The sequence below is a fragment of the Parasteatoda tepidariorum genome, chromosome 8 (assembly GCF_982258835.1).
Source record: "Parasteatoda tepidariorum strain Cologne lab strain chromosome 8, Ptep-v5.0, whole genome shotgun sequence".
NCBI classification, from domain to species: Eukaryota; Metazoa; Arthropoda; class Arachnida; order Araneae; family Theridiidae; genus Parasteatoda; species Parasteatoda tepidariorum.
Window position 1 is genome coordinate 49,849,988 of NC_141762.1, and position 27,701 is coordinate 49,877,688.

Consider the following 27,701-nt stretch of genomic DNA (forward strand, 5'->3'; position numbering starts at 1 on the left):
GCGATATTTTTCATTGATTTGTAGCTTTTATCAAACATGATAATTTCATTGAATATCACATGACTTACTCTTCGATTTTTATAAATGTATATTTTTAAATATATTTTGCATATTTTTTTTTCAAAAAATCAGAAAATCTTCTATATGTTTTTGTGTTTTGATATTCGATTGCAAAATAAACAGAAGCAGTGAACTTACTTTCCGGTGGCCCAACTACAGAAGGAGCCAAGGACAGTAAGAAGCATGTCAAGTATAAAAGAACTAAAACGCGACTATTAGCACCGCTTCTGCCAGAAGCAATAATCATTTTTCAAATCTGGGTGGTTTAAAAGGGGGAAAAGTCCGTGTTGCTATTTATTAACCGTATAGCTCTAAGGTATCATGTTAAAATTACAAAATTTCTCAACGTTTGCCAAATTTTATAATCAAAGTTTAACAACTTTGATTATAAAGTAATTTTGTTGAAGTTTGAGAGCAATTACTTTATTCATTATAAAATGATCCTCACAGTAAATAAAAAAAAAGCTTAATAGATATTTTAACATAGATAATTAAGCTCGATATTTTCAGCATTAAAACGGTGAATTTTAGGGATATTCGCAATTCAGAGGTCGTAATTCAGCTCTGTTAACGACAATGGCAAGGATAAGGAAAGAAATAATTAATTTGTTTGTTGAATCTTGCTCTTTCTGACTCTATGTAGTGTTCAACAATTCGCGTTAAAAATATCGCATCAGTTTATGTTTTTTATAATAAAAAGAAGAAATTGTGTCTGTTTAAAAAATTTGAAATTCGTTCGCTGTAGCTGTATTCATGAGAGGAGGATAATAGTTTTTAACTCTATTCTTTAACACATACCTATATGACTCTTTTTTTTTCACAAAATTTAATTTTGTTTTCTTAAACGGTAGGGGAGAGTGGGGTCAATTGTAACAGGGTACGATTGTAACAGAACAAAAATTTCAAGTGTCGGGCTCTAGATTTGGTTCCTAGGTGGCACACAAGGTGTATTTAATAAATCTACATGTACACCCCTGCTGGCAACCATTTTTATGTACTTTTGAAAGAGTTGCATCACAAAAGATGTTTTCACGCTACGTAAGTACTTTTTTCGGTATTAGAATATTATATTGTAACAAAGTAATTTTGTTTAGACAAATAAAAATTATTAACCACATATGTAAGTGGACACCTTAATTAACATTTAAAAAAAAAGATTAGTTTCGTTAATTAACTAGCATTGTTTTTAACAAATGAAGTTGAAATGGCGTCTTGGGGACGATTGTAACAATAAGTAAAGGGACAATTGTAACAGCTGAAAATAAATAATCTTTTGTTTGTTGTTGTTGTTGTTGCTAATTCCCATCTGGTCTGACGGGGTCAGACCAGATCAATGAATCCGTTGACATTCAGAAAATCCGAAACCAGAATGGGAGAGGAATGAATGTCATTCCAGTCCAGCCCTAAACAGTTCAAGATGTGCTCAGGTGATGCCTGGTTTTGTTGGCATTTAGGGCAAAGAGGAAAGATTTTTTGATTTGCCGAAAATGTGAGACTTTTTAGGTGTCCACTGGCCAGTCGGGATAAGCAGGTGTTGGTTTGCCTATCACCAGGGAGAGATAGAGAGAGTCCTGGTCTTTCTGCTTTATACCAGTAGTGAATAGGTGGAAGCAGCCACTTTTGTTTGTTCTGGGCCTTTTGCCTTGCAAAAAGTTCAAGGTATGTAAGCTCTGAGGTGGAGGGAACTGGATGGTCTAGTCCCTTCTTTGCAAGAGTGTCAGCCAACTCGTTGCCGTGGATATCGACGTGGGAATCTTTTGTTTACAAACCATTACTTAACTCTTTAAGAACCACCAATAGTTTCCTATATCATTTATATTACGTTGCATGTGCATTATTTTATTTGTCACCTTTCACAGCATGAATGAAAATTTTTAACCCCTTGAAGTTAAAAGTTTAACCCTTTAGGTCTCTGCTCATTATTATTTTTGCTCCTAAAATATCGCTACTATTTTGATCAATAAAAAATATATCACAACTATGATAATATGTATAATTAACTATGTTTTAGTTGAATTTATGAACTGTTACAATTGACCCCGTAAGTGGGGACAATTGTAACAAGTGCACGACTGTCAAAAATTGTTAATAACTAATATAATAACATTTAAAATAAGGTATTTACTTTTTTTTTCTAGTAGAGGATAGTCTACTTTACTCGTCTGTCAATTAATACTAATAATATATTTGATTTTTAGTTAGTTAAAAATAATTAAGTAAAAAATGTTACAATTGACCCCACTCTCCCCTATGGACTCCTGTCGACAATGTGTTGGAAAATTTATTTTATAATTTCCTGTTTATTAATTAATGTAGTGTACAGCTTTTAGGTTATTTATTTAGTTTTGGAATTTATATTTAAAAAAACCTAGCTTGCACTATTTTTTTTAAAAAAGTGCTAAACTTACTATTAAAAAATAGCTCTTCAAGGAGAAAACAGTTCTGGTAAAATTAACTCAGTGTATGGTAACAATGTTTCTGGTAATACAAACCATAATTTACGGTTTATAAACAATTGGTAATTTGGTAATTTTTCCGTTCATAAAGTAAGAGTTTTCCGGAAATTCTGTTTTTCAACATTATAGTTCGTATTAATACACTTGGTTGAAAATCAAAAACTGAAAAATAAATTTAATCTCATAAATGGTTTTTATGCCATGCTCTAAGGTATCATGATAAAAGGTATCATGATGCTCTAAGATATCATGATAAAAGGTATCATTTACCAAATTTTATAACATATTATAAAATTGTATTTCATTTATAATCTTAATTAAATTTACCGAGCTTTTTAGTGTTTCCATAGAGCCAGAAACACGACAAATTTGACCATATTCTGGTAGTTTTAACCATACTTTTTTCAAAGTGCTTTACCCCAATACATGTAAAAAAATATTTTGTAAAAGTAACACTTTTAAATCTGTCAAAACTATGTTCAACTGCACAAGTTATTATTAAACATTAAACTTTGCATGAAGTTTCATAAATTGTGAAAACTTACTGAATTATTTCGTGAGCTTACTTCATTATGGAAATAATTTTTTACCTTATTCATAAAAAGGAGAAAAAAATCAGTGTAGCTATTTATTCAATCCGTTGCCGTTGATGTTATTCGCTGTTTTCCATTTGCAAGCGGAAATGGATATGAAAGAGAAATCAATCATATTTCCGAAGACATGGAAAAATAAATCATTATTTTATTCTTTCTTCTCCAGACTTGAACATCATTTGATGTAAGATTCTTTATTGTTTACTTCATCAACATCTAGAGATGTGTATCAGAGAACGTAATTAAATTAATCGACTTCGGGCTGTTTCGACGATAACTGTTGAGATTGAAAATGATGAGGAATGTTTTAAAAAAGCTAAGTTTATTTTCCTTTCGTCTAGTTCCACTGTTTGAAGGTTATTTTTATCAAACAATATTTTTTGTATCATTTCTCTCTTCCTTTCTCTCTTTTGTTTTTAAGTTAAAGACTTGAATAAAATTATTTTTTTAATGCTATTTTGCTTAGAAATATCTGAATAAAAGTTGTTTCAAAATATTTAAAAAAAACATTATTCTAAGTATGAGCATGGAGTTTGCATTACACATGGAGAAAAAATTCGGGAAAAATTACCTCACTCTTTGGTGATGAGTTTGATAAATATTTCAGAAAAGAAACCATAATTCTGGTTAATCAAATCAAAATGTAAAGTATTTAAACCTTTAATTTGGTAATTGTTTTGTTCATATGACAACAGTGTTTTTGTTTTCAAAACTATAGTTCTCGATCGTTCTCATTATCAACAATCTGCCACTGTGAAAATAAACGAAAACGGGAAAGTAAAAACTTGCATTACTTGAATTTATTTATTTTCTCAGTCATCTCGTGTTTTCGTTTAATTTATTGAAGGAAAAGAAAAAAAATAATTATAATTTAACTTAATTCGAATTCAGTAATTCTTTAAATAGGTGGCACCACCAAAGATCGCACATTTAGTAATAATTACAGAACTGAAAAGTAAATTTAATCGAATAAAGGGTTTTTATGGCATGTTCTTATATGCGTTATGATAAATTTACCAAATGTTACCAAATTTCACCTCATTCAATAACAAATATATGGTCAAAAATCATTTATATGACAAAAAAACAATATATTATTGTTAATTTTACGTAAATCATTGCCACAACCCTTTGGTAAAAATTATCGAGATTTCGGAGTTTCCACAGAAGACAGAAAAACGAAAAATTTTACAATATTATGATGCTTCTCACCATGCTTTTTTTTCAGTGTACTATTCAAAAAAATACGAATAAAAAAGCGAATATAAGCTAATAATTATATCTGGCTAAATACATAAAACTACAAAAATATTTAAGAGAAAAACATAGGCAGCCAATAGTGAAAAAAACACACATATCAGACGAATCAAAAATTGATGAATGAGGATTTGAATTTAGCTGTGAAATTTCTACTTTTGGAAAAATCTTTTGTTTCTTAGTAAAAGAAGTTTTTTCGGAACAAGTAAACTGTTTCTTTTCTTTCTTTTTTAAGAGCTTTCTACAGAACATTTGCCTGAGTTTTTGCCCTTGTAAACGAAATCTCACAAATCCCCACCTTCATAAAAGTAATTCCTCTCTTGTTTTATTTTTATGGAGGAAAATTTATTAAAGTTTCTGTGACTGATGAACTGTTATGGACATAGAATACATTTACTAAGCGTTTTGGTTTTAGAAAAAGCTCTAGGATTCATTAGTAAGGAGAACAGAAAGTTGATTGCTTCTGATTGTAAACCAAAGAATTTACAAATATTAGCCTATTTACAAATCTTTATAGAAAGCAGATTTGAAGTCATATGTTAATTGTCGTGTTTTCTCTGTCACAAATCCAACTGGACACTAGACTTGATTTGTTAAACAGTTCATGTATGAACGAACAGTCGTCAAGTTGAGGAAATTTTTTCATAAGTCTTTGAGGATAGTTTTTACAAAAGCATTAAGCCTAATGCAGCATATCTATTAAAACAATTTATTAAGAAACATATAATAGAATAAAAGAAGTATGTGTAAATGAAAATAGCTAACGTATTATCTTGGTAAATATTTATGCCAATTTTTTTTAACGTGAAAACATATTTTCAAAAAACATAAAAAAAGCAATAAAAGTATTAGTAGAATAAGATTCTATTAAAGCTTTATATTTTCTCTTAAAAATAATGTATGTATAGAGCTATTTTTTAATAATATATTTCTATCTGTAATGCTGGATCATATAACTTTAACATTTAAAAAATGCTTATGCTTTTAATCTACTTTCTTGAAGAAAAAAGGAAAATATTCTAGGAAAGTTCAAAACCTTTCTTATTTGAGGATAGAGACGCAATTATTCTTCAAGAATGTACTTTTTTTACTTACACATGAGAAAGTCATCGTTTCGTAAGAAACTTTCGAGATGAAATTAAGAAGAAAAATTTCTTTATTTCTTCCTTAATACGACGTCTTGGGACGTTTTGAATAATTTACAAAAATGACAGTGAAAAAAATACTGTCTAAGAAATTTCTTTATCAATGTTGTGAGCTTAATGTCTAGTTCGTTGCAATTCATTTTTAAATTTCAAATGAAACCTAGAATTGTTTTACTGATTTGTATTCTTTATTTCGCTGAGTACTTCCGTTTTTTGTGCTTACCTGTTTATCAACAGTAATTAAAACTGTATACTAATGAACATTTGCACTTAAGATGGCTTCGTTGTAATTATGTTTAACAAAGCAAAATTATTTATATGTTGTATAAAAGAAAATATTAAGATAATAATGGTATATTACTTTAATCTTGCTAAAATTTAATTATAGAAAATGGCTAATTTTTTATAACCTTTTTTAATTATTAAAGCCTATTTTTGGCAACTAAGCACTTTTGATTGATTTGAGTCAAAAGGCTTGACATGGCTATTGATAAATTTTATGATTTAAAATATGCATTATCGCTACATTTTTGAAACTCAATTTTTTTCTTTTTATTAAATAAAAGCTCTTTATCATGAGAAAAGTTGTTAATAGTTCTAATTGATTATTTTATGCAGAAAATATTATAGCATAACTATTGACCTAAATCATTAAAACTGAAAATAAATTGCCTCATCTGTGTGCTGTAATGACTCTTTAATATCAAAAATGCAAAAACATGTCTCCCAAAACTTTTAAAGTGTGCTTTGATCATAAACTAATTAAAAATAAAAAAGGATAAATTTATTCCTGTGTTATTATAGCACTTTAACATCATTTAAATACAGAGTATAAACATGTCTCCTAAGCTTTTAAAACGTTTAAAACTTAAAATACTGAAAAATTGATTTGAGTGCTGTTATGAAACTTTAATGTTATTTCATTAGATAGCATAAATAAGTCTTTCTAAAGTTTTAAAACACATCCTTTCTATAAGCTCTTCAAATACCAGAGAAATATTTATTCGTGTGTTGTTATGAAACTTTGATATTTTTCCTACGACAGCATAAACACATCTATTCAAATTTTTAAAACACATTCTTTCAAAATCTTTAAATATTGAAAAAATATATAATTCATTCTAGTGCTATTATGAAACTTTGAGATTTTTTTTTACTTACTGCTATGCCAAGTCTTACTATTAAATGATTAAATGCTTAAAACACATTCTTTTAATAAAATCTTCAAATATAAGAAGAATCAATGACGTAAAATTCAATTCATTCGTGTACTGTTATGAAACTTTGATTTCTTTAGATAGCATAAAATATCTATCCAACTTTTTATAAATTCTTTAAATACAGAAAAAAAAAATCTGAAATTCATTGGTGCGTTGGTATGAAATTTTAATATTATTTTATTAGAAGTAGATACATTTCCACAAACTTTTAAAATATATTTCATTAAACTCTTTAAATATTAAAAAACCGCATTCGTATGATGCTCTGACGCTTTAATATTATATAGACAACATAAACATATCTTCTCAAACTTTTAAAACGTGTTCTTTTTATTAAAGCATTCAAATATTAAAAAAGCATAGGAGCTCATTCTTGACACTTTAACATAATTTAAGTTGATAGCATTAATATATTTTTCTAAACTTTAAAAAAAAATCAAAAGAATTATCAAAATTTTTCTCCTAGCACATTTTTTAAAAATTTTTTTGTCTCTCAATAATAAAACCAGACTTTCTAATCATCTGTTAATTATCCTGAATACATTTAATCCCGATGGAGTTTGCATAAATCTTTAATATTACGAAGGGATTATATCACCTCATCTTATATTCTTATTTGAAGTATTAAACTTTAGTTTATGACGTGAACTTTAAATCAGCCCTTAATAATGAAGATAAATAATATTTATCATACATAATACATTTGACAGGATGAAATTTAATTATAAAAATAATATTATCCTTAAATAATAATTTTTTTTCAGATTTAAATGTTATTAATAATATACATGACTTCACTAAATAAACAAAACTACCTCCATGTAGTTATTTATTTTAGAAAAAGGTCCCAAATTGATTTATTTTTATATTAATTGTTTTTTTTTAAAATTTTTAAAAGGAAAAATTTGTTTCAATTGTTTTGTATTGAAATTTTCATTAAAAGAACAATTTATTGTGCCGTTTGTTTAAGCATAGTTTATTAGAGACTTACGATTTCTATGCTTAATAAAACAGTTTTAAAATTTTTATAAATTACGTTTTTTGTTAGTTTTTTTATAATCGTAATAGGGCAATATAGTTAATTTTATTGTTGTTAATCGAAAAATGTGTAAAATGTTTTATAAGAAACATTTCGTTTTATTTAAGGTATAAATTGCAAAAAAAAAAAAAAAAAATAAAAAAAAATAAAATTTATGGTTTAAAACCGGTAGTTGGGTCGATTGGGCGAAACCATGAAATTTACAAAGCAAATCCGAAGCCTTCACAGTTTTTTACCGTAACAAAACAAGTTTTTATAACAAAAATAGATCTGTTGTCTCAACAGACTTATAGACAAAAGAAATGGTTTCTATCCGCATAAATTTTATCTAACTGTCATCGCTGCTATTAGAACCTGGGTTACTTTATTGGAAAGCGTGCCATCCGTCCCCGAAGTCACTGCGACTTAAGTGTTTTACTATGAAGAAATTGAGATATTGCTAATTTTGTTTCAATTTTATATCAATTTGATCATAAAGTGAAATATCAGGTTCATTTATACTATGCTCAAAACCATAAAGTAATTGCTAGAAATTTATAGGAAGCATAGAAAACAATCGAAAAATGAATGGCAAAAAAAATTATTTTAATTGACAGTTTTAATCTGTTGGTGGTTATAGCGAAAAACAAAGATAAATCATTTGGAATGGGTTTAAACGTTAAATATATGTGGAGAAATTTTGTAAAAACAACGGGCATCTTTTACAGTGCAGAAATAATAGATGTGATTTAGAAGTTGATGATTGTCCGCTTATTTGTAGAAAATTATTTATTGATAAAGAAGTATTAAAAGAATTATAGGATTAATTTCAAAATTTAGTACAAGTGGTAAAACAATAGTTTTAAACAGTTAACTTTTTATACAGTATAAAAAGTTAACTGTTTAAAACTATTGTTTTATCGGTTTCAAAAATTTTATCTGATTAAAGCTTATCTGTTCAAAGGACTTATCTGATTAAAATAACACATATTACATGAGCATTACTCCAGAAAACTAATCAGAAACTTGTACACAAACGACAAGTCAATTCAAACTATGACAGCATTTTTAACTTTGCTGTATTACGTAATTACAACCCAACTAAGCCTTTACTGGTTTTGGATTCTTTTTTGTTCTTTTTTAAATGTTATGAACTTCTAAAACGGACATTTCAAAATAATTACCAATCCTGCTGAGCATCACTTTTTATAGAATCAAGGAGGTCGTTGTGTACTTACGAAAACAAAATTCGAAAAATAGATGCAAAATTAAATTAAATATATATATATAAAATGGCTTCCAAATCTAACAAATTATAATTTTGTAAGTTTACTTTTAAAAAAATAATGGAAGATTGTTGATAATATCATTGTTTCATTTTTGCATGTTACTTTCATGGAAGAATTTTGACCAAAGAAAAACATTCAATTCATGTTCCGATGTGTAAGAACGATGTGTTATTCATAAGTGAAAACGTTCTCGTTGTAGTAAAGACACTAAAGAAAATTTTGGAAAAATCTAGAACTTTCGCACAAGAGGATAAACTGCTCTCTAATAAAATGCACCCGTTTGCATTCAAATGCTAAATTTCAAATCATACTTTTTAATTAGTTTAACGCTTCTAAAAGCTAATGCTTCAGTGATAAATATTAGAAACGCCTTATTAATCAACTTAAGCAAAGATCTGAAGTCAAATTTTTGTTCAAGGAACTGACAAGTTATTCCACTATCTATTCGAGAAAGTAGCTTTGGTTTTATTGAAAATCCAAATCAAAAGTTTTTCTCGCTTTATTATTATTTCTTTACTGTATTAGAAATTAATATTTCAAAGACAGACATTTTGAACCCTAATTAGTTATTGTTAAAGATTTTCTCAGGAAAAGGAAGATTTTTTTAACATCGTAGTTGGAAAGTCAATGTTGCTGATTCCTGATAAAATATTCTTAGTACTTCCTATAATGCTATAATTTTTCATACATTATAAGAATTTTCCTTCTAAAATTATGGTAAAATAACCGGCAGCAGTCTGCCCATCCAATTAACAGTAAAGTTTATGGTAGAGCACATTTTTTTTTACCTTTACGTTTTTTTACCATTTACAACTACTATGGTTTCAAACCAGTAAAAAAGAAACAGCTTTATAGCGCTGTTATCTAAGCATGAATGAGAGTATCATATTTTATGGTAAAAGGTCACAAATTTGGAAGTGCAGGACACTGGAAACTCTTCAAGAGTTGAAGGGAATGAAAGTTGTGGCATCAACGCTGGGTCTCGAACCACCGTTCTGCGGATCATGGGATTAACAGATTATCCATTTTGAATGAAACTTGTACTCATCTGCCATGAACTAAGCGAATTTCTTACGAAGGGCCTAAGTAAATGGATAAAATTCTGACGTTTAATCGTATTAGGTGAAAGCAGTTAATAAACGGTTTTTCTCACAATTAACAATTTGAATACCATCTTATTTATAGTTGCGTGACTGTTTGTCTGAAAAAGGTAAAATAATAATTAAATAAATTGTTCTTTAACCATTTTTTCCGGGAAATTTCTAACAGTGCATAACGATTACATTGAAACCAAACCAAATGTAAGCGTTTAAATAAAATACTATTCGAACATAATATTTTAGGTACATAGAATTGTGGAACACAGTTATTCTTGGCAAAAATTTTACATTAAATAATCTTTTCCTTTTATGGAAAACTTGTAACCGAATCCGTGTACAATGGATAATATTTTACGTTCTAAAATGATTGCTTTTATATTCGAATGAAAAATTTCGCAGACAAGATTGTCTGAAGACGAGAATGCGTGGACGAGAGAAAGCAAGTTCAGTCAGTTAATGAGTTTGGATTATTTCCACCAGGAACATGTTTCGACTTGTCGACGCCGAACATCTCGGAGAAAGCAATTGTTGGATAATTTTCGTTATTTCTCTCGTTCTCTCGGAGAGTCTTGTTAGTTTGGAATTCGAAGCAACGTGGACCGTTTCCAGATGCAATCTCAGATAGATGAATTAGGTTCGTTAAGTGAAAGAAAATAATGAAAAATCCATTAGGTTCCGGATAATGGAAAGACGAAAGTGAATAATATGACTGATAAGTAAATGCGGGTTTAATTCGAGGGAAGATTACGTTAAACTTAAATACTAGCTATTAAGAAAGCTACTGAGTTAAAATTTTCTTTGTCTTAAATATGTAATTCTATTTTGAGTTTTGCATGATCTATTTCATTATGTGGTATTTAATTTATTTTTGATATTACAGGTTCTTTTGAAAAAAAGAAATAATTTCATACCTGCAATGAAATGTGCCTTTTCATTGCAAATTCATATGTCATAACTTCAGACATTTTGTGGACTCAAGATTTAAATAGAGATTTACTTTTAAAGATTTTAAGATTCAAATAAAGATTTCCTTAAATCAAGATTTACTTTTAGATGAGGGCTGTTATTTACTATGCTAATCCTTAATATTCTCCCTATAAAATATCTAAGTGAAATCAAACATAAAGTAACAAAGTCAGTTTTTCGAAATAAACTGGTTAACAGGGAATACAATAAATAACCTGAAATAAACTCAGTTATCACATATAAAATATTTCACTTGCTAGGAGGATTTAATTTATTTCAGTAATTTGGTTCCTTATTTATCCCATATATATATATATATATATATATATATATATATATATATATATATATATATATATATATATATATATATATATATATATATATATATATAGGCATATATAATTCGGTACATAGAAAATTAATTGGTATATATAATATATATATATATATATATATATATATATATATATATATATATATATATATATATATATATATATATATATATATATATATATATATATATATATATATATATAGGCATATATAATTCGGTACATAGAAAATTAATTGGTATATATAATATATATATATATATATATATATATATATATATATATATATATATATATATATATATATATCCCACCTGTATATCATATCTATCCTACCCATAAATCCTGATCAATCTCAATGATTTGAATAATCTTAACTTATCTCAATGGTTAATATAACTTAAATCTATCTAAATGGTTAAAATAATCCCAATCAATTTCAATGATTAGGATAATCCTAACATTTTTTAAGCAGTTAGAATAATTCTAATGTCCATTTCAATGTTTTAAATACTTCAAATGTCTATTTTAATGCTTAAAATGCTTCTAATGTATCTCAATAGTTAAGATATTCCTTATTTACCTGAAGAGTTGTGCTATTTCTAATTTATTTTAGTTCGTAGGATAATCCTATTCTATATAAATTATTATTAGGATTAATGCCTAATTGATCTCAATGCCATTCCCCGCAGCTATATTATAATAAAATGATTAGTCTGAATTTGACAATATAAAGTACCGGGCTATGTACATGAATTATTTAATAATCAATCTGTCATGAATTATTTAATAACACCCTTATATGTATTAGATGGTTATATACCTTTACGAATGCATATTAATGAATCTGAAATTTACAAACTCTAATGAATTTAACAAATTTGTCTTTCAAATGATAAAACAATCCGAAAAATTTAATATATCTATGAAACTAACAATCAATGCATCAGACGCATTAGTGTTCAAAATAATTCTTTCTTAAAACTTATTATAGATCTGGCTTTGTAAAACAAAAATATGAGACAGTATTCAATTTATCGATTTTTTGAATAATGGTAGCAATTTTCTTTTTAAATTTAAAAAACAAATCAAATTGACTTAAGGGGTTTAAAACGAATAAAGAGGTTTAAATGATAATATGATGCTTAAATGAAAATAACAAGAGAAATATTATAATAATATAGACATAAATACGATAATATATAATCATATTTGTTTCGATATTATCATAATATTTTCATGGTAGTTGAATGATTAGAGTCCTAAAGGGCCGGGGTTCGATCCTTGACAAAGATGCGTCCTATCGAGTACATGTGATATGCAGCTCGTAAAATCTGAGGAATCGGAAGTTCTGTGGTCTGTCGCTGAGTACAGGGATCTGGAGAAACTTTATTCATCTTCAGATCTATGACTAAATAGAGGAAGTGGTCTCACGAATGAGTGGTGATGTCATATGTCCGTGGGGTGGAGTAAAGACGTATTTTCACCCTTGCGGTGCTTTCTTGTCCAATGAAAGGCACACCTTCCTGATTTAATTCGAAAAAGGCCAATGACTGACAAGCTTAGCTTGCTTAAGTGTCTTTCGAAACAACAACAGCAGAATAGAGAAATCAATACACGGGTTTTTTCGGCCGGCAGGATTCGAACTCTTGTTCACGAACATGAGTCCAGTGTGCTTCCAACTACGTTATCCCAGCCTTAGTGAAAACATAAATTTGTTATGCAGTCAGCTAAATTTTATTACGATCTAAATACAACTTGATATATTTCATAATAAATTTCTAAAATTAAAGTATAGATAAAAAAATCTTTAACTTAATGCAATCTTCACATTCAATATGTTATTATTTAGAAAGAAAACATATTTTTGATGTTTTTTCACTCATGTAAGAATGAAAAGATAAATATGTCAACAAACTCTTAATACATTATAAGTGGAAGTCAAAATATATTGCTAAACTCGACACCCAAAGTAATAATTCTTCCTTTTATCGCTATCATATTTTATATTTACGTATAAAAGAAACCAACTTATTCCAATTTGGCATGATAACAAAAGAAAAACGACAGCTTACTTGGATTTTACTTTTATTTTTCGCTTTGATGCATTAGAAAGCTTTTTAATGTTTCAAAATCTTAGTCTTTAAGATTTTTTTCTAGATTTTGCAGTAAAACTGCTTAATGTATATTTTGCTTTAAAAGTAATTTCTTTATTAACTTCGACAGAAATAAAAAGATTTGGTATTATTTCTATAGCTAAAAGAAATAGTTTCTAGCAATTTAAAGTTATTCTTCACGTAAGTTTATCAAAAAAGATTTAATGTCTTGAATATTTTGCTCTCTTGAGCATTGTATATACACAAAATTGAGTTATGAATATGAATTATTTTTATATACACAAAAAGCTACATATACGTAGGTATACATGGTATACAAAAGTTTTCATATACGTATTCCATGATTCTATGTATGCATAAGAAAAATAGAATTGTATGCAGAAATAACAGGAACAATTTTAAATCGTTTTATTAGAATTTCATTTTTAATATATTTTTTTGTAAAAAATACAATGTTTAAAATTTATTCCCGTTTTTCTCAATCCAAAAATAACTCGCATTGTATAATAACTGTAACCATTATATAATATATAATCTATAAAACCTAAGTGTTGATCATCAAAGATTTGTTCATAATAAGCTTGAAATTATAGTAATAATTTTATTAAAGTCAAAATTTTTTTCAAGCTGTTTCTCTTTTACCTTTTCATCAGTAATAAAAAGCTAGAAACTTGTATTTTAAAATTTTCATGAGAATCTCTCGAAAAGTTTACGAACTAACAAGTCTCATTGACAAGTTGACTAATATTATTTTGTATCCTTTCATTTAAGATTACGAAGTTTAAGACGATTTCAAATAATATTAAATGTGGTTTTCGATCATCATTAAATAGAAAAAGAGGAAAAAAAATTATGAAGATGGTCTATTTACTGTATGAAATTATCTTATGATAAATGAGTTTCATAATTCCATGAAAAATTATTAGTATCGTGCAAGTAGTTTCAAACATTTCTCAAAGTACGCGAAATCAAAATTATTTTACGGATCTCAAATATTATAACGTTTTTCGACTTTAATGTGGGGACCGTATTTTCTCAGAATACAGTTATTACCCATTATATAAGTTTAAAATAAAGAATAAGGTACGTTTAATCAGAGTGGACACACTTTCCAGTCTTACTTAGCAATTAAAAAAAAAGTTTTTGCTACACGAGGAAACAAATTCTGGTAAACTTATCCTGCAGTATGGTAATTACATTTCTTATTCATAAACCATAAATCTCGCTAATAAAACCCAAAACTACTGTATTTAAACCATTCATTTAGTATTCTTCCACTTCATATGGTAACTGTTAACGAAAGTTTTAGTTATCAAAATTCTAGTTCTTATTACCGCACATTCAGTAAAAAATGCAGAGCTGAAAAGTAAATTTAGCCGAATAAATGATTCTTATGCCATGATCTAAGGCAGGGGTCCCCAACTTTTTCGTTCCAAAGAGCAAATACCAGAATATCGGACGAATGGCGGGCACCATTTATTTTTTCAAGATAAATTTATAGTTGATAGACATAGGTAATAATACACACTACATATAATGCACAAAAATTTAATTGAAAAAATTAACTTAACATATGAATATAATTAGTATTAATATTCTTGTGTAAAATAAATGATTACTAAATTGCTTTCAAAACATGCGAAGTATAAAAATTATTTATAAAATACAGTCAATGTGGTCTTTGGCATGGCATTTCACTGGGCAGCGCTTTATAATTGAGAGAATATGATGAAATTCCTGCTCGCAAGCTATCGTCAAGGTGTTCATCTGTAAGTCGGGATCTATATTTTGATTTTATGATATTCATAGTCAAAAACAATAATTCACACAAGTATGTGGAACCAAGAAACGACTTTATTTCATGTGCTGCTCTTTTTAAGAATGGAATTTATTCCTTCAACTATATTCCAGAATTTCTCATCTGATATAATAGTTTTGAGGATAATGTCATTCTGAAGAGCCACAATTTCTATCTCCACTTCGTCTCGCTTTACTTGAAGAAATTCTGAAATGTATGTTGCTATTACGGTTACGTTTATTTGGTTTTTAAAAGAATTAACAAAAATGTTATCAAAGGCTCGATGATATTAAATTGTTGAAAGTGCTTTTCAAATTGATCTTTAAGCAATTGGAGGTTGATGACAAATGCTGATAAGTCAATTTCACTGTTACCTATCATTTTTTTCCATGCTTGGAAGATGCAAAAGAGGCTTCATTTTTCAAATGTGATATCACAAAACTATCCTAGCTCTGAACGAGTTTATAGCCTCGATCATTTTTGGTATATGTTTGTCCTTTCCCTGCAGCTCCAAGTTTAAATTATCTAGTTTTTCCATTATGTCCGTTATGAAAGACAAGTCTGCTAGCCAAAGAGGATCTCTTAATTCTAAAAATAAAATGTTTGATTTTTGGGCTGCAAGATAACTTTTTATTTCTTCCATTAAATGTAGAAATCTATCAAGTACTTTGTCTTTACTGAGCCAGTGTACTTCAGTATGTATTTGCATAGCATTTAATGGGAAAATGGAACACTAAAATATTTTATAGTTGGGCATAAGCAGCGGGCGCACCTAGACCGATCGACGGGCGCCATGGTGCCCGCGGGCATAGGGTTAGGAACCCCTGTAAGGTATTATGATAAAATTACCAAACTTACCACATTTACAAAATTTTAGTACATAAGCTAAAAAAAATTCTTATTGTTTACTATAAAACTTACCAAAGTTCTTCAGTAAAAATAACAGAATATTTGGATGCTTACAAAGAGTCCGAAGCACAGTAAATTTGACCATATTCTAGTAGTTTTGACCATACCTTTTTTTCAGCATTGGAATTTATAAGCCCTGGTGATTTCGGTGCCTCAAAAAATCATGGAAATATTTTAGTTAAGTTTTGCACAAAAGTATGTAACTCTACTTTCCATTTCATAAAATTTAGCTACTAGAAAATCAAAAAATAGATCAAAACGTTATCGGAGTCAAAAAATCATGATTTTTTGACTCCGATAACGTTTTGATCTATTTTTATCAGAAACATTAGGCTTTCTTCTTTTTTTGGAACTTAAAAATATTGTATTCATCAGAGGTCTGTAAATCCTGATCACAACAGTGTCTGATAAATCATAAATGTCCCCAATAATTAAGTAACTTTTAACACATAAAAGCAAGCAATTCTTACTCTATTTTAAATTCTATATCAATCCAATTCTTAAAAAATGGTCATAGCACCTTGAACTCCCTGGTCTTTGATAGTAAATTTGCATATTTCAGATAAATCTTTCTTTCAATTAAGAGGACACTATATCGCGGAAGAATCTTTCCATCTCAAATTCTTTCTCACCTCCATAACTAAATTGAACTTTAAACTATAGAAAAAGTGAGTTCAGACAGACCTAGAGTAAGCCATGAAGTTTCAATTGCTGAAAAGAAATTCGAAAAGAAGCTGAAACGAAATTCAAGTATCAAAATGAAAATAAATTACTAGGGAAATAATTAATACGAAGGAATAAATTAATTAGGCTTATGCAATGGAGAAGTTCTCTTCTAATAATTTGTTTGCATTTTGACATTTTGAATGTTTTTTCTCCAGCAATTGTAACTTAATGGCTTAATCTAGGCTTGCCTAAACTCACCTTTTCCTTTTCTCAAATTTAGTTCCTCTTATTTAAATTTGATTAGATTAAGAATTAAGATTAATAATCTTAAGATTGCATATTAATCTTAAGAAATCGATTATCAGATCAACAGTCATACGAAGCGATCCGTATTTCATTTTGTGGATTGCAGAAACAACAAAAAATAGTCCATTTATTCATTTAATGTGTTATTCAATCAAATTTGAAAAAAAATTTTTCGAACAGCTTACATAAAAGTTAGTTATTTAATTACTAAAATGGGTAGACTATATTTGAAGGTGCCCCTTGATTCTCGGCAAGGTTGATTGCCAAGCTAGGCGATGTTGAAACCCAATCGTGATTCTGATTGGTTTAGATTTTAGCGTTATTTTTAAATGTTCAACGATATATGTAATTTTAGAGGTCCGTTAGTTCTACGTTGGATACCGGCTGGTAAGGTTACTTTTGAATCTGGTCAATAAGATCGAAGGTATGTGGGCAGTCGTAAAAAGGGATTTAAGAAAAAAATATCACCGCTAGTCCGGTATTACTGACGCCATTTTCGATTCGTATTTCGTCGGAGGTGCACAGATTCTATTCATGATAAATTTAGAGAGCATCTAATTGTTATTAGATAATTCTGTGCACCTGAATCTGAGAATATTCAAGAAGAAGAGAGTTGTTTTCTTCCTTTTCTTTCTGCACCTACTCCATTAAGTTTTGCTTCGATTCAAAATCCTTTTTAGTGGGTTTATTAATTTTGCTTATATTAGGTTCATTGTAAGTTTTGGCCGATGTTTTGTTGAAATTTTCTAATGTTTTATTGAAATATCATTATGTTTTGGCTGCCATTCCTGTTACCCCGGTGCTCCGCGCAAACAGGAATAGCGCCAAACATAAGTCACTAATTTCGCCAAGGGGCACCCTCAAGTATATTTTTCCCAAGTATATCAAGTATATTTCAAGTATACAAGGAGTAAAGAAAGTACCTGAAGTATAGAAAAATCCACAATGCTATAGCGAGAGCAATCAATGATAATCCATATCCAATGGAATAAATAGTGTGAGCATCTTTAACATCCCATAAACCCTGAAAGAAAGGAATGTTTTATAATTATATAATATGATTTAGTATGGATTAAATAAAAACTTCTTTATCAAACAGAAGAGCATTCGAAACAATTATTTTCTCGTCAAAGAAGATTTTAAATTTTCTTTTTTAATACGATTTCACGTTTCAAATTTTGAAAAAATTTGGTACTCAGGTGTCTAGATCTGTCAAGCTTACCTTCTTAAAGCTTTAGACCCAGAAACTAAAAAATAAATTAGGCCTAGAATAAAACCATTTTTGCACAAGAAAATTCAGATAAAAGATTGAGCTTAACTTCAGACTGATATAACTTCGTGCCAACTAAGGATTTTGTTTTCAGATTTTGTATGCGTGCATTATAAGTTAATGCCACTGAACTTATAGAGTTAAAATTTTTGTTGAATGAATATCGTTTTTTTTTAAATTTATATAATCCTGAATAAAAAAAATGGAGAGAATTTGTTACTAGTTTTTAAAACCAAATATATGGCATAAATCTCAAAATATATGGTATTTAAACCATTCATTTGGTGATTTTTCCGTTCTTAAGGTAATAGTTTACTGGAAATTTTGATTTTCAGAATTATAGTTCCTATCACCGCGCATTTAGTAAGAAATACAAAACTGAAAAGTAAATTTAATTATAAAAATAATTTTTCTGCCCTGATTATCATTAAAGTTACCAAATGTCACCACATTTTCTAAATTTGATCATACATTACAAAACATTATTTTATTGATAATTTAACCAAAATCATTACTTAAGTGCAGTTTTGACTATATTTTCTTCCTCAGTGCATGAGATTTAATTTCTAAATTGTTGTTAGAATAGGTACATGAAAAAAAGGAATAAAAAACTATTAAGTGCGTTTAGAATAAAAAACATTTCTGCGTTAAAAAAATCGATTCTTACCGATTCACTCTGTTTACGATAAACTGAAATCGAATTTCAAAATTGTTTCCTCACTGAAAAGATGTAAGATCTCGATAACGTAAAAAGTGAGAATTAAACGAATAGTTTGGAAGAAAAACCATTCGAAATACATTTAGAGTAAAACTAATTAAGACGTTTTAGAAAAAAAGCAGCATTAAACCTAAACCGAATGAACGTCTTAACTAAATTGTGACAAGAAGAAAACATAAAAATTATTCTAGAGCCTCATAAATCATTCTCTGTGCTCAAGCTGTCAGTTAGCGCTTGTTAGTGTAAGCTCTAAAAGATTAATCATTTTCTAAGTAAGGAACTTAAAACTTAAGTGTATAAAAATTATGGAAGAAAAAGTATCATGAGTCTCAAGCGATGAGCGAGATTTTATCCCAAACAATATGCTGCACAGAAACATAAATTGGAAGATAAATATTGTTAAAAGAACTATATCAAGAACGATTAACATGACATAATTGAAAAGATTTAAATATTAAATGTCTTTTATTAAATAAACTCTTTTAAAATTAACGTTTACGTCGAAATATTACAAATACTTCAGTAATTTAGCAAACAACTTAATGTAAAAACATTAAGTACGAAAGCTATTATTTAAGAAATAGCTGCTTATTTATTTAAAATATTAAATGCAGAGTAGAATTTTTATGTCTCTCGGAAGAGGTTTTACAGTTTTCTAAGAGATAAATTGGCGAATTAAGAAGTAATTATGTATATTCTAATTTTATATAAATTATTACATATACTTCAGTAATTTAGCAAGCAGCTTACTATAAAAAAATTGAGAACGAAAGATATCATTGAAGAAATAGCTGATTGTTATTTGACATATTAAATGCAAAATTGAAATTTTTTTATGTCTCTTGGAAGAGGTTTTGCATTTTTGTAAGAGATAAATTGGTGAATTAAGAAGTAATTGTGCATATTCTAATTGTATATAAATTATTACTTATACTTCAGTAATTTAGCAAACAGCTTACTATAAAAACATTAAGAACGAAAGATATCATTGAAGAAATAGCTGATTGTTATTTGACATATTAAATGCAAAATTGAAATTTTTTTATGTCTCTTGGAAGAGGTTTTGCATTTTTGTAAGAGATAAATTGGTGAATTAAGAAGTAATTGTGCATATTCTAATTGTATATAAATTATTACTTATACTTCAGTAATTTAGCAAACAGCTTACTATAAAAACATTAAGAATGAAAGATATCATTGAAGAAATAGCTGATTGTATTTGACATATTAAATGCAAAGTTGAATTTTTTTATGTCTCTTGGAAGAGGTTTTGCAGTTTTCTAAGAGATAAATTGGTGAATTAAGAAGTAATTATGCATATTCTAATTGTACATAAATTATTACTTATACTTCAGTAATTTAGCAAACAGCTTACTATAAAAACATTAAGAACGAAAGATATCATTGAAGAAATAGCTGATTGTATTTGACATATTAAATGCAAAGTTGAATTTTTTTATGTCTCTTGGAAGAGGTTTTGCAGTTTTCTAAGAGATAAATTGGTGAATTAAGAAGTAATTATGCATATTCTAATTGTACATAAATTATTACTTATACTTCAGTAATTTAGCAAACAGCTTACTATAAAAACATTAAGAACGAAAGATATCATTGAAGAAATAGCTGATTGTATTTGACATATTAAATGCAAAGTTGAATTTTTTTATGTCTCTTGGAAGAGGTTTTGCAGTTTTCTAAGAGATAAATTGGTGAATTAAGAAGTAATTATGCATATTCTAATTGTACATAAATTATTACTTATACTTCAGTAATTTAGCAAACAGCTTACTATAAAAACATTAAGAACGAAAGATATCATTGAAGAAATAGCTGATTGTATTTGACATATTAAATGCAAAGTTGAATTTTTTTATGTCTCTTGGAAGAGGTTTTGCAGTTTTCTAAGAGATAAATTGGTGAATTAAGAAGTAATTATGCATATTCTAATTGTACATAAATTATTACTTATACTTCAGTAATTTAGCAAACAGCTTACTATAAAAACATTAAGAACGAAAGATATCATTGAAGAAATAGCTGATTGTATTTGACATATTAAATGCAAAGTTGAATTTTTTTATGTCTCTTGGAAGAGGTTTTGCAGTTTTCTAAGAGATAAATTGGTGAATTAAGAAGTAATTATGCATATTCTAATTGTACATAAATTATTACTTATACTTCAGTAATTTAGCAAACAGCTTACTATAAAAACATTAAGAACGAAAGATATCATTGAAGAAATAGCTGATTGTATTTGACATATTAAATGCAAAGTTGAATTTTTTTATGTCTCTTGGAAGAGGTTTTGCAGTTTTCTAAGAGATAAATTGGTGAATTAAGAAGTAATTATGCATATTCTAATTGTACATAAATTATTACTTATACTTCAGTAATTTAGCAAACAGCTTACTATAAAAACATTAAGAACGAAAGATATCATTAAAGAAATAGCTGTTTATTTATTAAATGTAAAATTGATTTTTTTTGGTCTCTTGGAAGAGGTTTTGCAGTTTTTTAAAAGATAAATGGGTGAATTAAGAAACAATTATGTATAAATTATTCCTAATACTTCAATAATTTAGCTAGTCATAAAGTAATTTTAAAGTATAGTTAGCAAGTCAGAAAGTGGTCAAATTTTGACTAATGAATATTATGAGGAGGTAAAATTGGATTGTAGCAGTCAGGATACAAGTATAACTTTCATTATTATCAAGCATATAACCCAGTTACGATTTAAGTTCGCTAACTAGTCGAAAGCTGGTCTTAATTTCCGTTAAGTATTAATTCTCTATTTTGATAATATGATTGCAGATATATGACCTTATTTTGATGCTATTTTTGTTGTTTGTAGGAAGATATAAAAATTTTATGATTTTCGAATGTAGTTAAATTTTTTAGCACTTCTGTTAGAAAAGTGGCTAAAAATTCAATTTTATCAAATTTCAAATAACGAAACAGTCTTCTTGTAATAATCAGAAAACGTTTTGTTACGATGCTTTTAGCACAGTGCTCCAGCTAAAATTTGAGTCCTCTTACCTCTCAGGCAGTTCTTTTGTGGGTTTATAGGGTTTGCTAAATTTTGTGGGTTTACGATGCTTTTAGCACAGTGCTCCAGCTAAAATTTCAGTCCTCTTACCTCTCAGGCAGTTCTTTTGTGGGTTTATAGGGTGCCCATAACCTGAAGAAAAGCTGGAGAATTTCTCATTAGTTTTTGGGAATTAGATAGTTTTAACATCTAGGTAAATTTCATCCAATTTGTAAATATGTTTTTTAGCTCATTGGTGTCTTTTGTCGACTCAACTTTTCTTCAATAGCTTTTTGAATTTTTCTCCGTTGTTGTCATTTCAATTTAAGTGCCCATGGTAGTTTCGAAGTGTTCAAAAGTTTGATAGCAAGATTCAGCCTTCACACATAAATAGTGGACATTTTTTTCGATTCTGAGAGCTGGTATTTTTTACGGTGCATTTATTAACCTCATCTGAAATATCTATTCTATATTTTCCACTTTTATATGACATTTTTGATGTGCTTGGAGATTTGACTTGTGGATAAAAGTAGTAATAACTATTAGCACTTGTTTAGCAATTATTGCTGCAGCTTTTATTGTGAATCTTCAAAAAATCTTTTTTTTAACTATTTAACAACATTTTGTATTATTAATTTTAATGTATGTGAGGAAAATAAAATGTTTTAATTTATAAACTCCATTATTCAAGGTACATATAGAATAAATTAGCTTGATTTTATTATTTCTATATTGAAATCATTTTTATAATTAAACGTAACAAATTATCGCCAAAGCCTTAATTGTAGCTTAAGATTTAACATAGATTTCTATTAACCTATTAAAAAGCTAGATATTTTAACTCAAAGTATATCACTCTTCAAGTACATATATATATATATATATATATATTAATTGTATGATTATCTTTTCCAACAACATTTAAAAAAAATTACAATATAAAAAATTATAATTATAATATAAACAAAAAAAAACTTCTTATTTTTTTCGAATTGAGGTACATTAACATTAGTCTAGCTTTATAAGACTTTTTTTCATGCGTGATATTATTTTTGCGTGTGAAGAGACCCTACGTGTTCATGGTCATCAAATCAAGTTAATTAAATCCACTGCAAGCCTTATTTCTTCTATTTGCACAAAAATTTAACTCTTTAAGTCCATTATTCTGTGCTGACAAAAACGATAATATCCTGCACTGTCAGAATTTTCATTATTAAATTACGGTAAAATAACCGGCAGCACTCTGTCCATCCTATCAACAATAAGTTTACGGAAAAGAAAATTTTTTACCATTACGGGTTTGACACCACACACAGCTAGTATGGTTAAAATACCATGGATGCATTGCAATACCGTTTTTTAACCACTTACAACTAGCATACTTTCAAAATCGGTAAAAGGAAATTTATCTGGGAATTAGAGTTTGACTTTTGATTAGGAAATGAACATTAATTAGGAATGTAGATTAATTAGTTCATCAGGTTATTTCACTTATCGTAAGATATGGGAAATATTAGACTTTTTTGTGTTAACCAGCTTTATGTTGCTGCCAGATTTGCGCGAATGAGATTATCGTATTTTAAAAGTCCAAGGGCACAAATTAAGGGATGCACGACACTGGAAACTCTTTATGTGTTGAAGGCAATAAAGAAAATATTGTGTTGTCAATGCTGGAATTTCAATTCAAGCTCTGTCAGTCATGAGATTGACTCATCAGCTCTTTCGGTTATAATATGTACCCCGCAGCAAGGAACTAAGTTGTTTCATCAGGTAGTTGGAACGATTAAGTTCTGGTTGTTTAATCATATTAGATTAAAGTAGCCAATCAATAAACGGTTTTTCTAACAGTTAACAGTTTGAATACCATTTATTTATGGTTATTTGACTGTTTTGTTTGAAAATGTTTTGTGTATGGTAGCAACTATTTTACAACAAAGTGTGTTTCAGTAAGTGTTCAACTTCATCATGAACCAAAGATAGTTCCTGGTGTAGTGAAGCTCCAAGAACACCGAGAATGTTCTTTTCCACTACGTTTCAACTAACACCACTTTTCATTAAAAAAAAATTAAAATTACAAATTTTAAATTTAAATTTAAATTTTAATTTTGAATTTAAATTTTAATTTTGAATTTAAATTTTAATTTTGAATTTAAATTTTAAATTAAAATGTTAAATCAACTTTAAATGAAAAATTTATTCCTGTTCTAAATTTAATTACTAATTTTAAAATTTATTGTATAATATTATACACATAAGAATCAGTAAAGTGATTTTTACGATACAATATAAAATAATTAGGCTTAACAAAACCAAATTGAATGGATGTTAAATATTATAAATATATTTAATACGATTGATAGATTTATGTAAATTTTACGAGAACGCAAATACCTTTACCATACAACTAAAACATACATGCCTTTTGTATCAAATAATACGATAGTAGTTAGTCAAATCAACCCAACAAGAGGATTTAAACTACTTGGTAAATAGTTGACAGAAATTAATATTTTTCATCTATAAGTAAGAAGGATTGAAACTTATCTGATATAAAATAGGCCCTAAAAAGTTAATCAATTCAATTCGACAAGAGGAATTTACATTTCACTAGTGGACAGTTTGTAAACAAACCACGACTTGGTCGCCATATTGTCACTATTGTGAACACGCACCTTAAAAATCACAAAAATGATCTACAAGCATTTGTTATACATTCAAAACATGCCTTACCTCCATTTCACACACTAATTTAGTTAAATAATGTAAATATACAATAATTATCTCCGAAATTTACGGAGTAAGGAAAAACACAACTTTCTTCAACAATAAACTGTTCTCCATGTTCGTTGTTGTAAAAAAACGATCTGAGATTAGTGTAAGCCTTAACTATTATTGTTGTTACAATTTAAATATATACTTTAAAGTGTGTAAAAGTTAAATTTGGTATTAACTTGAAATAAAGTAATCATTTTCAGAAACGAATTCGAATACGTATTACGCAAAAGCTTGTACAGTGTAATAGAAATAGAAATTTTTTTTAGAATAGACATTGTGGAATAGAGACTAGAAACATCGCTTGAAGTTAAAGAACATTCTTTTCTCAATCTAAGATTATGAATTAAAAAAAATAAAAGTTGCACGTCTAAGGTTACTGAATAAATACAAATGATAATAGCATTTCGTAAATTTAAAAAAATTCAACGACTTCGTCTCGGCGTTCTTCTTTGCATTATTAGGATACAATTAATATCTTGCCTAAGTTCATTTTAAAACTCATTTTTCAAAACGAAACATGGAGCTTGTATTTACCGTTCATAAATATACAATCAGCTAAACTACATTGAGCGAATATTAGCTTCCAAACCCCCCTCCCCTCCCCTCCCAAAAAAAGCAGAAACAAATAAGTTATTTTTTTCGTCATGCTTAAATGTCTTTTTGATTAAATCTACCCTATTCAATTAAGAAACTCAAAAAATTGACAGACAAACTAAAACCAAATTTTTTATGCCTACATAAAAGAAATGCAATATGTTTGAACAATTTAGCTCTGGAAACTTTTAGCACAACTGATTATTAAGTCCATTAAATATTTAAAGTTCATTTACGATAAATTTTTTTATAAGCCAAACATAAAGATTTATCCTAATGACCTACATGAGAGGAATTCTTTTCAAAATTGCTTCTACATTTGCATAACCAAATGCAAGAAATTACGAGATTAGGTTGCTGCATTTTTGCGTAAGTGCTTAAATTATCCTAAACTGTAGCGCAAATGTTAGTTTAATTCTTTGTGAATCACATATGGTTAATGAATTTACTTTAAAAGGTAAAGCTAAATTTACTGCTTCTACTATTTATAAAAATTAATAACCTAAAATTTTTATGATTACTCTTAATGGATATTTTCAATTAGTTTGTTATGTGAAAACATAAACTAATAAATATATGAATATTAATTTGTGTTTTGGTGATAGTAAAAAATTAACATACGCGTTATAAAAATAGATCGGTAAAGCTTGAAAAGTGGCAGAGACTCAAGAGATTAAATGAGATTCAATTTATGAAAAAAAAATAAACCTTTCTAAAAAATATTTTATATCTTAGTAGTAATGTTAATGTTTCATCCCGTAATTAACTCCTTAATAGGTTAAGTAGAAAATAGCTAATTAGAAAGTATAAATATTAAATTTTTCCAAAAGGTATAGTAATTAGTATTTTTCAAAAGCTTTCAATCAGTAATTTTAGGAGTTGTAATCCTTAAAAATAGAGTATAAAACTACTTAAGCGAAAGGGCGTATAAGTTAAAAGATTGGCAATAAGACAAATGACTAACGTTTGCAAAAATAAATCAGATACTGTTGAATAATTTAATACCAACAATGGCACCCAACAAGTAAAACAACAACTAATCCTACAAGTAAAAATCCTAACCCTTCTTGAATTCGAGAGTAAAATTGCTGACCTTTTTCATTTTCAAAGAATATAGTTTAAGGCACGCCACGACTTCAGAGGGAATATAAGTTTAGTAAAGTTTTAAGAATAGTTTTTGAACATAAAACTTATTTATTTTATTTCTTAAAATAAAATTATCCATTTTCGTAGTTTCGTTTGTCCGTTACTGAATTAATCTTCTTTTTCTGTGGTAACACAAAAATGCATTCGTATTTCTCTAAAATGCTTAAAAATAATACTTTTCTCTGAAATTTATTGCGTGTAAAAGTATTTCATGAATTTCTATTCCATGTTCTGACAGATTTAAATTACCTGATGAAGCAAAAGCATGTTAGATTTTCTTTAAGAGCTTTAGTCAATACAAATGTTGTCGGTTTACAATAATATTAGTGGCATATTTAGTTTACTTTTTATTCTGTTTTAAAATAAGTTCTATTTTTATCTCTTTCCTCAGTTTAGTTTAATTTAAGCTTCACTTTAAACCCTTTCTTTAAAAAGAAATCTATTTTTAATGTCCCCACTATTTAATAATTAACAAATTTTTTGAAAATTTTTTCGAATATAGCGAAATACCCAAGAAGTATAATTAACATTAAGTGGTTCTAACTCTCAACCGCTCTCCTGACCTAACAATTAGGACCACATTTCCTAGAATGCATCTAACTCCCATACATTGAGGATAAGCAATCCGAATCCCTCGAAAAAAAGGATATATCTGCCAAAAAACGTACGTTTTTATTCCTGATTTCGTAGTTTAAAATATCGCCTGTAATAATTAATTAACATATTTGAGATCACCCTTATTAACTATTAGTATTAAGTACAAATGCATGTCATTTCTTAGATCCAATTATTAAAATAAATTCAGAGTCTATCGCTCTTTTTCAGCACTGTTCAACGTTGTATTGAATTGGGATTGCGTGATGAACGAAGTTAAAGTATGCATGATAAATTATTTAATAAACTTGTTGAGTAGCACCACTCCGTGTGTGACAAAT

General features: G+C 27.9%; 1 protein-coding gene across 2 annotated transcripts in view; it reads right to left on the reverse strand.

Moving 5' to 3' along the window:
- LOC107438883 (diuretic hormone receptor) overlaps positions 1–27,701 on the reverse strand; it is a 235,922-nt gene that overhangs the window by 88,149 nt on the left and 120,072 nt on the right. For both annotated transcript variants that reach the window (XM_043039188.3, XM_043039187.3), the window contains exon 5: positions 18,162–18,262. In XM_043039188.3, coding sequence (XP_042895122.1) covers positions 18,162–18,262 — 101 coding nt within the window. The remainder of the gene's footprint in view (positions 1–18,161; positions 18,263–27,701) is intronic.